This window comes from Erithacus rubecula (genome assembly GCF_903797595.1).
Source record: "Erithacus rubecula genome assembly, chromosome: 13".
Classification (NCBI taxonomy): Eukaryota; Metazoa; Chordata; class Aves; order Passeriformes; family Muscicapidae; genus Erithacus; species Erithacus rubecula.
In genome coordinates, this window is record NC_136665.1 from 3,944,882 (window position 1) to 3,956,121 (window position 11,240).

The 11,240-nt window shown below is 61.8% G+C and overlaps 3 protein-coding genes across 4 annotated transcripts in view; 1 reads left to right on the forward strand and 2 right to left on the reverse strand.

The window, feature by feature from the left end:
- The window catches only part of RNF123 (ring finger protein 123), a 46,931-nt gene extending 38,135 nt beyond the window's left edge, over positions 1–8,796 (forward strand). For both annotated transcript variants that reach the window (XM_079317003.1, XM_079317004.1), the window contains exons 36-39: positions 7,516–7,658; positions 7,986–8,080; positions 8,181–8,266; positions 8,371–8,796. In XM_079317003.1, the coding sequence (XP_079173129.1) occupies positions 7,516–7,658; positions 7,986–8,080; positions 8,181–8,266; positions 8,371–8,470 (424 nt within the window). In that variant the 3' untranslated portion in view covers positions 8,471–8,796. The remainder of the gene's footprint in view (positions 1–7,515; positions 7,659–7,985; positions 8,081–8,180; positions 8,267–8,370) is intronic.
- On the reverse strand, positions 3,350–7,503 carry AMIGO3 (adhesion molecule with Ig like domain 3). The gene has a single exon (XM_079317018.1). It carries the CDS (start codon positions 5,774–5,776, stop codon positions 4,241–4,243), a length of 1,536 nt encoding a protein of 511 aa, XP_079173144.1. The 5' UTR covers positions 5,777–7,503; the 3' UTR covers positions 3,350–4,240.
- Positions 8,797–8,868: 72 nt separating the features above from the next.
- GMPPB (GDP-mannose pyrophosphorylase B) lies at positions 8,869–11,101 on the reverse strand. Its single transcript, XM_079317024.1, has 8 exons — positions 10,865–11,101; positions 10,719–10,799; positions 10,596–10,644; positions 9,946–10,247; positions 9,791–9,869; positions 9,570–9,697; positions 9,207–9,389; positions 8,869–9,060 (listed from the first exon to the last, which is right to left on the reverse strand). The coding sequence occupies exons 1-8, from the start codon at positions 10,991–10,993 to the stop codon at positions 8,929–8,931; spliced, it is 1,083 nt and encodes a 360-aa protein (XP_079173150.1). The 5' UTR covers positions 10,994–11,101; the 3' UTR covers positions 8,869–8,928.
- Positions 11,102–11,240: the final 139 nt, after the last annotated feature.

Genomic DNA, 11,240 nt, shown 5'->3' on the forward strand with positions numbered 1-11,240 from the left:
GAAGGGGTGTGGCCCAGAGGTGAGGCTGTGGTCCCCTGTGTGTGAGGGCATGCTGTAATTAGGACTGGCTTTGTGGGAAGTGAGTGGCCATCCCAGAGTGGAGATGAGCTGTGTTGTGTCAGGGCAAGGCCACTGCTCTGCTCCTTGGGCTTCCCCCATGCTCCCTCCTTCCCCTCTGAGGCAGGGAGGGGATGCTGTCAGGGTGAGGAGAGGGTTGGGGTACATGCAAGGAGCCAGCAAACCAGCCTGTACAGGATAAGTCCTAAAGAGCCTTCAAGATGCATCTCCCAGGGACTTCACATGAAGGATGGAGAAGAAGGAAATGCACTGTGCTCACTGGGAGCATGGTGGTACCAGTAGACTGGACTGATGTGATGTCAGGATATTTGTCTGGGTCTCCACACTCCTCTCCTTTGCAAACTACAGATGGGTGCAGAGAGATGGGCTGAGTTTTTGGGGCAGAAGTAACATACTGGTGAGCAGAAAGATAAGGAGGCACAAGACTGGGTGGGAGAGGAAGGCTAAAAAGACTGCTCAGCTACTGAATGGTTTTGGGATCACCTCCACTGGAAAGATCAGAAGATCCCAGTCTGCAGGTTCCTAAACAGCCTGGCCACCCACCTGTGTGCTCATGTGCTGCTGGCACCCTGGGGGCTTGGCTGGTCCCATGGACATGGCAGTTTTTTGCACAGTTCCCATAAGGCTTTGTAATTACTGATCCCTTAAAAACTAATGCTCCCTCAACAGTGTTGGTGAGCAAGCTGTGGTGGAAGGAGGGGCAGGAGTAGACATTTCATGGACCACACAGTCTAAAGGAGTCCTTGGTACCTTGCTCTAAAAACTCATGAAATGGGTGGTACTGCAATTCTGCAATGTGTAACATCAGGGTGAGCCTGAGCAAGAGCACAGAATTATTAGCTCTGGCCAAGATTTCATGGTTAAAAAAGGAGTGTGGTCAGTGTTTTTACAAGCTGCCAGCTCCAAGTGCTGCATCCTGAGTGATGGGACTGCCAGGGCTGGGCTCTCCCAGCCCCTTGGGGCTGTCAGGCACATGCTGGCAGGCAGGAGCAGGCCTGTGCTGGCCAGCACCAGGCTGTGCTGCTTGGAGCTCTCTGGAAACCGTGAGCATCATGAGGAAAGGGGCCCCACTGTGCCTATCCTTGGTGACAGGACAGGACAGGATCCCCTTTGTCCTGGCTGAGGTGTGAAGTACCAGAGGAGACAGGAGTCAGTGTAGGACACTGCTCCCCAAAGCTAGTCCTTACCCCACTCACAGGTGGCTGGCACAGGTCCCTGTGTGCCAGGACCATGAGCTCTGTGCTGACCCATTGCTTTGCCCTGCAGAATCAAGGAGCAGGAGGGGGGTTTGGCAGGGAGCCAGGGGTGTAATGGTGGAGATGGCAGCCAGGAGAGGACAGTGTATTCCTTGGTGAACATCCATTAGGTTTCCCAGCTCCTGCCTGCCAGAGGCTGTGCTCCTGGCTGTTTTTCCTTGCTGAAATGTTCTGCCTTTCAGGCTGCTTAATGAACTGCTTCAACAGCTCCAACTGCCTCCCAGTGCTCATTGGATCAGCAGTGTGGTGTGGGATCCTTTCTGAGCATCAGGAACATGTGAAAAGCAGCAGCAGGACTTTCCTGGATAAAGGCAGAGGGATCCCTTGAGGGCAGCATGGATACAAATCTCAGAGCAAGTCCCTGGAGAGCAAGCCTCAGCTTTCCTGCAGGGATAGGAGAATTGCAACCAGCCTAGGAGAGCTCTCCTGGGCTTTTTCAGGCTGGTATGTCCCTGGAAAGACCCCTGGGAGCTTATCTTATACTCTGAGCTTCCCCCAGTCTTCAGCCATCCTCAGATGAGGATGCAGATTTGCAGGAACACTAATGCCTGGGAAGCTGGTGTTGGCAGTGGGAAAGGGGAATATTTTTGGGGAGATAGACAAGGATGGTGATAATGGGTGGGTAACACCCACTCCAGCAGCTGGGGCCAGAGCAGCACTTCATCTTTGCTTCTGGAGGAAGATGTGCTTAGATGTGGCACATGCTCTGGCACGGGCTTGGCACTGTCTCACCAGATGCCGGCCATGCTCGGGTCAGTGCCCTTGTCTTGGACCTGGGTGCAGTCAGCTGGGTCTCTTCTCTTTCCCAGACATTCCCAGGTCAAATCCAAACCTTCCTTGTCATGGGATCCCTGCCTGGGTGTGAAGCCAGGGGTGATGGCAGCACCTCAAGGTGCCACTCCTGTCTGTATCCAACACAACCCACCTCATCACCCCCTGGCAGTCCCAGTGTGGCTGACACAGTGTCCTGGGCCCGTCAGGACACTGTGCTAACACGAGGTGACAGGGCCAGCAGTGGTGGGTGTGGGGCAGCAGGGGCACAGCCAGGGGGGCTGTCGCTGTGCATCCGTCACCTCCGCCAGCCGCGGGCACGGGCGGCAGAGCTGCACAAGGTCACTGTCAGGAGTGGCACTGGGAGGCTGGGCTGTGGCAGGAGAGCTCTCCCAAACATCACCCCTCCTTGGGTTGGGGAGGGGGATGGTATTGACAAGCTATTTGGGCACAAAGTTGAGATTTTGCTGGGAAAAAAAGCTGCCTGTTTTCTGGCCAGAGAAAGATGTGCGCTAGTGTGGTCCTGATGGCACAGGGCTCTTCCCCTCCCACCAGTCACAGGGCTGCCAGCAGCTCTTGGGGCCAGGGCACTCAAACATTGGGACAGGGCTGCAGGTCTCTGAAGAATCCTGGTCCCCATGGTGGCCTGACCTCCGCTGTGCTGCATGTGATGTCCACATGCTCCTGCTCCAGCTGTGGATGGGATACTGGTGACTGGCAGATAGGATACCCTTATCTCTGTGGATCAGACAGGCATTATGAGGGGGCAGAACCACTCCCTGTTTAAGGAAGAGGCAAGGGTGGGTGCCAGGGAAGGCAGCGCAGGTGTAATGAGTGGGAGGCTCTGTCTGCAGGGAGCACCAGGACTGAGCCAAAGGCAGTGCCAATCCCATCCCTAGAGGTGCCTTTCCCCTGCATCTAAACCCTGCTCGTTCCTTTTGGGGTCTGGATGTGCCCTTATATCGCTCAATGCTGCTCCTTCCCCAGCTCCCGGGCATCATTTTGGGGACCTGCCCTCCCAAGGACAAACCACTGAATGCTTCTCTTTCACCAGCACATTTAACCCCCTTGCTAAGCCACCTGAAGGCCATTTGATGGGAGCAGAGGTTGCCAGTCCAGTGCAGATTGCCTGGCTCCATGTGCTGGGCCTGCAGGAATTTGGGGCTCCCTCAGACCTCAGCCTCCCACCGCTGTGCCCGTGAGCTGCACACTGCTGCAAGGGCAAGGAGACACTCAGCCCAGCGTGAGCTTAAAAAAATAGGCATTTTTATTCCAATGGAACTAGAGAATTACGACCCAGGAGAGGGGAGGATTACTCACATTTATCGATAGGCTGATTAGGTTACTGCCTAAATAGCTGTGCTGGAGCAGCGCGTGTCCGCTCAAGGAGAAGCAGCGAGGAGTGCGTGGTGCATCGGGGACCTCGGTGTCCTTGGTGGCACAGGGACATCTGAGCAATGCAGGCTGGGGCGCTGTGTCTCGTCACCTCATCCTGCCATGACGATTTACAGCTGCTCGGGAAGCAGAAGCTTGCGAGGTTTGCTTGGCTGCGCGGGCGCTGAGCTCCATCCCTCCTGCACGGCCACGTCTGGGGAGGAGTGTGCACCCCCTGTTTGTGACAGGGTCACAGTCCCCTGCTCCCAGCCATGACATGCTGATGGCGACTGGCATGTGCTGGGAGAGGACGGTGGCATCGCCATTCCTGGCATGAGCCAGGACAATGTCCCACTTGTCACAGCTATTCCTTGGCCTGGGAGGTCTGTGGCAGTGATGTCAGGTTGGGCATCTCGTGCCTGGGGACATGGCAGACGCCCAGGCCTGGTGTCACACTGGGGAGGGTGGGTGCCCAAATGAAGGGGTGTTTGTCCAGCATGCTGGGTTTGGTTCATCAGCGTTACCCTTGTGCTAACAAGGCCATTGCCAGTGGACTATACACGGTGCTCCTGCTGGGCACCAGTGTGCCTGTGGCCCAAAACCCACCAGGAGCCCATGGCTGAAGCAGTTGAGGGTGACGTCAATCACTCCTGTGGGTCGTGGTCAAGCCAGGAACTCAGGATGCCCAATAATCCTGTTCTAGCAGCAATGGAGGCGACCAGCTCTTGGGAGGCCCCAGCTCTGCTCTCAGCTCTCTCCCACTAGGACACAATGGGGGTATCAGAAAAGACAGAGCTGATGGACTCTGAGTCTGACTTGAGCTGCAGGACCTTGGGGTGCTTGGGGTCAGGGAAGTCCTCGCCGAGGGCCAGGCGGATCTTGCCGTTCTGTGTCTCCCTGATGGGCTCGAGGAACACAACGTGCTTGTTGGCGCTGGCCTTGCGGTTTGGCCCGTCGGTGGCGGGGGGAGTGGTGCTGAGGATGGAGGACTGGGCGCTGCACTCCTGCGGGGGGCTCAGCGGGGCTGGCTTCCTGCAGCAGCCCAGGCAGCGGCACGGGGTGAGGTACAAGTAGATGATCACCAGCACCAGGCTCACAATGCAGCCCAGCAGGGTCGTGAGGCCCGTGCTGAAGGTCTCCCCAGCTGCCTTGGGGTAGAGCACGGTCACGTTGAACTCGCACATCCTGCTGAAGTTGTAGGGGCTGTTCATGGCCAAGCCTACATAGACCCCCGAGAGCCAGGGCTTGGCTGCGGCGATCCTCAGGCTGCCATTGCCATGGACCTCCAGGGAGCGATTGCTGTTCCCTGGGTGTCGGATGGGCTCATGCTGAGGGGTGATCCACATGTAGGTGGCAGCTGTGTGCGGCAGGCTGGTGTTACTGGTGTTACTGGTGTTACAGGTGAGCAGGATGGGCTGGCCCACCGTCACCTCCAGGTATGAGAGGTGCGGGTCCTCGGTGCTCGCCGAGCAGTTCTCAAACATGCGGCTGTGTTTGAGGAACTTGATCAGGGACCGGGGCACGTTGTCAGACACCTTGCAGGTGTGTTCCTCAGAAAAATCTTTCACGGAGCTGAAACCTCGCTGATTCCAGCGCTGAAGCATCAGGTAGAGAGGGCAGCTGCACCTGATAGGGTTGTTGTGCAGGTACAGGCCATTGCCGATGTTTTCGGGCAGAGCTGCCAGCACCTCCACAGGGATGCTGCTCAGGTTGTTGGAGGAGAGGTCCAGTGTGCGGAGGCTGTAGATTCCCAGCCCCTGCACCGCATGGAAGGGGAAGGTGGTCAGGTTGTTCCAGCTCAGGTAGACTTTCCGCAGACCGCTCAGCTTGGCAAAAGCGTTTTCATCCACGCGTGTGATGCGGTTGTTGTAGAGCAGCAGCTCCTCCAGGCTCACCAGCGCCTCAAAGTAGTGCCTCTCCACGGCGTGCAGGTGGTTGGAGGACATGTCCAGGTGCCGCAGGAAGGAGGCATTGTGGAAAGCCCGCGGAGAAAGGTCCCGAATCTGGTTGTGGCTGATGTGAAGGGTCTCGAGGTGCGGGAGGGCGGCCAGCCAGCGATCGTGGAGCTGGGTGAGGGCATTGTGGCTGAGGTCCAGCGTGGTGGTGGTGGGCGGCAGTGCCTGGGGCACCCGCTGCAGCATCTGCCGGCTGCAGCTCAGCAGGTCGGAGGTGCAGATGCAGGCGGCGGGGCAGCGGTGGGGCTGCGGGGAGGCTCGAGGGGCGCTCAGCTGGAGCAGCAACAGGAACAGCTTCGCCACCCGCGGCCAGAGCGGGTCCCCGGGCACCGGTGAGGACATTGTGGCGGGCAGGAGCCTCTCCACAGCCCGGCGGCACAGCTCGGTGAGACGCGAGAAAAAAATCTGCCGCCGTCTCTCGTCTGTTCCCCCTTGGCTCTACCAAGCATCCACAGACGTCCCTCTGCTCCCCGCGAAAGAGGATTGCGATTCCAGCCGAGGGGCTTGGAAAGACCTAAAGGGCGGCATCGCCGTGCCCGGCTGTGCCGCGGCTCACCCGAGGCTGCCGCGTACCTGTGCTCCGGCGGGCCGGGCGATCAGCATCAGGGGGCTGAGGCGCTCGGGCGCTCCGGGGCTGTGTGTCGGGCTGGGCGGGCGCCTCGCTGCCTCCTGGAGCTTCTCATCCCTGGAGTGCGAAGTTTCTCAGGGCTCAGGCACATCCGTACGCTGCGACCTCCGGGGAGCCTGGTGCGGCTCCTTCCCGGGCAGCATCTCCGGAGCGCGGTCCCGCTCCTGCCCGTATTTACGGGCGGGCGGTGCGCGGCCAGGGGGCCGGGCGGGATCCCATTGGCCCCGGCGCGGGGAGTGGTGGCCCTGGCCCGGTCCCTGTCCCCGTCCTTGGCCGTGGCCCTCCCTGCGAGTGGGCAGAGCGATGCGCAGACCCAGCACCGACCCTGCGTGGTCGCTCGTCCCCAGGGGAGCTGAGGAGCACTTCGGTCGTACCGCTGTGCAGCCGCCGGAGAGCCGCGACCGGCTGTAATCCATACAGCGGCTGCTCTGCCTCTGCCCAGCCTCTGGCAGAATGCTGGAATAAATCTGTCACCTCTGGGAGCCTCTCATGTCACATCCTGCATCCAGGCTGGCAGTGGGGATGGCGGTCACCCCCCGGTGCTGCTTCTCTCCCAGCCGCGGTCCTTCCTGCTGCCCTAATTCTCAGCACCCCACGAGCTGAGGTCCCCCCAGCACTCCCGGCCCTGGAGTGAGCAGTGGGGCTGAGCCCGGTGGGTCCCCACGGCAGAGGGGTGCCGTGAGCTGCTGGCAGGGAAGGAGTGGCCACAGGGTGAAGGACACGCAGGAATGTCATTATCCAGAGCTCAGGCGGTTTAGTGGGAAGAGGAGAGCTGGGGAATTGGTTTCCATTAGGGCAGCAGAAAGCTAATTTGGCGGCTGCAGCTGCTGCGAGTCAAGGGGCTGTTAACCCCCTGTGCCCCGGCTCAGCCTGTGCTGACTGGCTGCTCCCTTGCCCCTCCTGCCGCTGGGGTGGCTCTGCTTGCCCCTGGGCAGGCCAGGGAGCCAGCCCTGCTCCTTGCCAGGGGCTGTTACCAGGCCACGGCACTGGTGCCCAAGGGAGGCGCTCATTAATGTGACCTTCATCCATCCTGGCTGTGCCCACTGAAGCCACAGAGGGCCATGACTTCTCCCTCCTGCCTTTTGGGGGAACTTTCTTGCCCTAAGTGCACCCTGAGCTGTCCTTTTGGGCAGGAGGGCCCCAGCCCCTGGTGTGAGGCTCTGCAGAGCATCTCCCTTGAGGTGCTGTGACTAAGGGCAGCGCTGGATTCTTCTGCCACCCTGCAGCAGCCCAGGCTCAAGCACTGGCCCGAGGGCTGCAGCCTCAGCAAGTTCTGAAGCACTGCATCGATCCCCGGAGCCTCTGAGTCAGGGTGGCAGAGGAGGAGGGGATGACTGCTGCTCTTTGGCTGCATTTGAGCACGTTCCCCTGGACTGGAGTGACACCAGCTGGGGATGCTGGTGTGGGGGCACAGGGTGGGGTGTCTGTGGTCTGAGGTGTGTGTCCCTGGCAGGACGGAGCGTGCCACCGCGGTGCTGCTGGCAGATCCCTGCTTCCAGCTGCGCTCCATCCAGTACCTGCTGGGCCACGCCGAGCCCTCGGCCCTGGCAGCGGCTGCCCCGGCCACCGACAAGCGCCACTTCTCCCTGCACACCTGTAAGTGTTGGCCCTGCACTGGAGCTGGGCTGTGCTCACCACCCACCCACAGCCGGGGCGGGGGGAATGGGGCTGCTGGTGTCTGTGTCCCCTGCAATGTCCCAGCCCCTTTAGTCCTGGGGACAGATGTCTATGTCCCCCTCCACCACCCAGCAGTAGCTCTTTGGATGGGGATGCATCCAGTGCCAGCCAGTAGTTCTGCCCTGCCCAGTGCTCCCTGCCCTGGCTGGTCCTTAAGGGCAGCTGCAGCACGTGTGCACCTCTCAGCAGCCTCAGGACAGCCTGAGGGTGCCATCCACCCCACACGTGCCCAGTTTGCTCCCCCAGACACAGAGTACATCAACCCTGAGGAGCTGGCAAAGGTGGAAAAGATGCTGAACCATCTGAGTGAGGAGTCCAAGCAGGCAGCTGCTACCACACTGGTGAGTAATCCCCCTGCCCTGGACCTGTTCCAGTCCTTGACAGCAGGCCTGGGACACAGGACTTTGGATGCCACCACTAACTGCCTGGTGACCCCCACAGCCCACCAGCGAGGAAGACCTGTGCCCCATCTGCTACGCACACCCCATCTCAGCCATCTTCAGGCCCTGCTCCCACAAGTCATGCAAGTGAGTAGCTCTCATGTCTGACCTCCACCAGCCTGACTGCCAACCCCTGGCCCTGCCCTGTGCCGTGTGGGGGGGGGCTGATGCTCTTTCCTCCTCTGTCCCAGAGCCTGCATCAACCAGCACCTGATGAACAACAAGGACTGCTTCTTCTGTAAGGCCACCATCACAGGGGTGGACGACTTCACCAAGCCAGCCAGCTCATAGAGCCCGGCCCCACACCATGGGCTCCCCCCCGAATGCTTGCCCTGCTCGGGGCTGTGGGACCCTCACCCAGAGGGTCAGGAGCCAGCACGGGGCAGCAGTGTGGGGCGGGAGGGCTGCAGGGTGGGAGAGGCCGGTGCCCAGCAGCCTCTCTGCCCTGTGGGCCATTCTCAGGGAGGGGAGCCCAAGGCCTCGGCTCTGTGGCAGCACTGGGAATACAGAGCAGCACTGGGGCCAGGGAAGGGGGCTGAGCTGGGCGTTCGGGCTGTTAACTTGCCCCTGGCTGGGGGCTGACTTCGTGAAAAGCAGCATTAAATTATTCTTCCTTATGTGGTGCCCTGAAAGATGCGAAGGGGGAGCCACCCATTGTTAGGGCTGCACTCAGGTGATGCTTAACAGTAAATGTAAATATAAATATTTAATCCAAGGAGTGCTGGGAATGCAGGGGCTGCTGGGGGCTGCTACATGATGATGCGTGGCTCTGGCACGGACTCGGCGATGGATTTGTGGGGCAGCACGTTGGCCCCGTTGAGGTAGAGCTCGTCATTGACGATGACGTCCTCGCCCAGCACAGTCACGTTCTCCATGCGCACCTGCCCAGAGAGGCCCTGTCACATCCTGCTCAGAGCCCGGTGCCAGGCTCCTGCCTGCAGGGCCACATCCCCTGCAGCCGCAGCCCGAGGGGGTGGGAGGGCAAGAGCTGAGTCCCAGTCCCCTGCAGGGGCACCCATGTCCTCACCCACTGCCCCACGGAGCAGCTCCAGCCCACGATGCAGGACTCCAGCCAGGAATGGGAGCGGATGCGGGCCCCTTCCAGCACAGTGCAGCGCTTGATGCGCACCCCATCCTCCACCACCACGCCGGCCCCGATCGTCACGTTGGGGCCGATGACGCAGTTTGCCCCAATCTTGGCACTGGGGTCCTGGAAGGAAGAAGGCCCATGTCAGGGTCGGGAGGGCAGACAGCTCTTGGCATAGCCCACGCCACTTGGCCAGCCAGGGGAGAGGAGGGCACAGCTTGAGGATGGCAGCGAGGACAGCGATGGGACAATGCAGAGAGCTCATGACATGCTGGCGCTGGTGTGCTGGGGGCTGGCACTTACCACCAGCACATTCCCGACGACACCCGGCCCCGAGTGCAGCTTCTCGGGGTGCTGAGCCCGCAGTGCCTGCAGGTACATGCACATGCCCGTAAGGAAGTCCTTTGGCTGCCCAATGTCCATCCAGAAGCCTGTGGGGACAGAGCCACAGTGACAGCCCCCAGCGTAGAGTGGCAGTGCAGGCAAGAGCCCCAATGCTGCCTGCACTGTGCACAGGGCCTTACCCTGTAGCTCCATGGCATAGAGCTGCCCGTCCTGTGCCATGGCTGGGAAAATCTCCTTCTCGATGGAGGTGGGGCGCAGCTGTGAGGACGGGGCACAGGGTTGAGCAGGGCGCACAGCCCCTTAGCCTGGCCCAGCCTGGCAGCCCAGCTCATACCTGGATGCGTTGCAAGATGCCAGGGCTAAATATGTAAAGCCCAGCGTTGATCTTGTTGGATACAAAGACGCGCGGCTTCTCCACGAAGCGGCAGATGCGGCCGGTGTCAGCCTCGCACACCACCACGCCGTACTTGGCCGGCTCCTCCACGCGGGTCACCACCAGAGAGCCCTCGCCGCCGTGCTGCCGGTGGAAACGGGCCAGCGCCGCGAAGGGGAACTCGCAGATCACGTCGCTGTTGAGGACAAAGAAGGGCTCCCCGTCCTCGGCCAGCAGGTCCCGCGCCAGCGCCAGAGGCCCCGCTGCGCGGCCGTGAGTGACGCCGCGGGGACGGGTGAGCCCAGAGCCCGAGTCCTGCTGGCCCCACCTCTGCCGGTCCCAGCATCCCTCCCAAGGCCCCAGTCCCTCTGATCTTCACCCGGCCCGCTGTCCCTGGTCCTGCTCATGTCCATCCTGGCGCACCCCTGCCGGTTCCCCTGCTCCTCCCGGCCCTACCTATCCATACGCACCCAAATGCCCACGGTGCCCCCTCCCAGCGTCCGTAGCCGTGCCGAATCCATCCCGGTGCATGCCCCCAGCACCCACTCTGCTGTCCCTAGACTTCCCCCATCCCACCTGCGCCCATCCCCCAGCCTCTGCCCGTATCCTACCTGTGCCTAGCGGCTCCTTCTCGTGGGACATGGAAATGCGGATGCCGAGCTGCGGGCACAGGGTGAGCGGCGGGACAGTCCCGGGTTACGGGGGGCGGCGGGGGGAGGAAGAAGGGCCCTTACCCGTTGTTCCTGCTCCCGCATGGCGGCCTCCAGCGCGTCCGACATGTAGCTCACCGCCAGCACCACATGGCTGACGCCCGCCTGCGGGAGCGCGGGTCAGCCGGCGGCGGGGCGGCCCCCGCGCCCCCCGCGCCCCGCGCCCCCACCTGCCGGAGAGCCTCCAGCTGGTGGAGCAGCACCGCCTTGTTGCAGAACTCCACCAGCGGCTTCGGCCGGCTGAGGGTCAGCGGCCGCAGCCGCGTCCCGAAGCCGCCAACCAGGATCAGCGCCCGCATCCCGCGTCTCGCGCTGCGCCCGCACCGACACGTCAGCGCGGGGCGCGCCGGGCGCGTCAGCGCCGCACGGCCCCGCCCCGTCCGGTGACACCGCCCCGCCCCGTGACACCGCCCCGCCCGGTAACACCGCCCCGTCAGCCCGAGCCCGGCCTCCCGCCGGGTCCTACCGCCCGCCCCCGACACACAGCACCGCCCGGTAACACCGCCCCGTCCGCCCGAGCTCTGCCCGTAACACCGCCCACCCAGC

What these genes read in the sequence shown, in the direction of transcription:
- GMPPB (XM_079317024.1), bottom strand. Translation starts at nt 10,993, where the DNA reads ATGCGGGCGCTGATCCTGGTTGGCGGCTTCGGGACGCGGCTGCGGCCG. An exon ending in TGCGGGAGCAGGAACAACGG is followed by an intron (nt 10,645 to 10,718) that starts GTAAGGGCCCTT and finishes CTGTGCCCGCAG; the next exon opens with CTCGGCATCCGCATTTCCAT. An exon ending in GAAGGAGCCGCTAGGCACAG is followed by an intron (nt 10,248 to 10,595) that starts GTAGGATACGGG and finishes ACGGCCGCGCAG; the next exon opens with CGGGGCCTCTGGCGCTGGCG.
- AMIGO3 (XM_079317018.1), bottom strand. Translation starts at nt 5,776, where the DNA reads ATGTCCTCACCGGTGCCCGGGGACCCGCTCTGGCCGCGGGTGGCGAAG.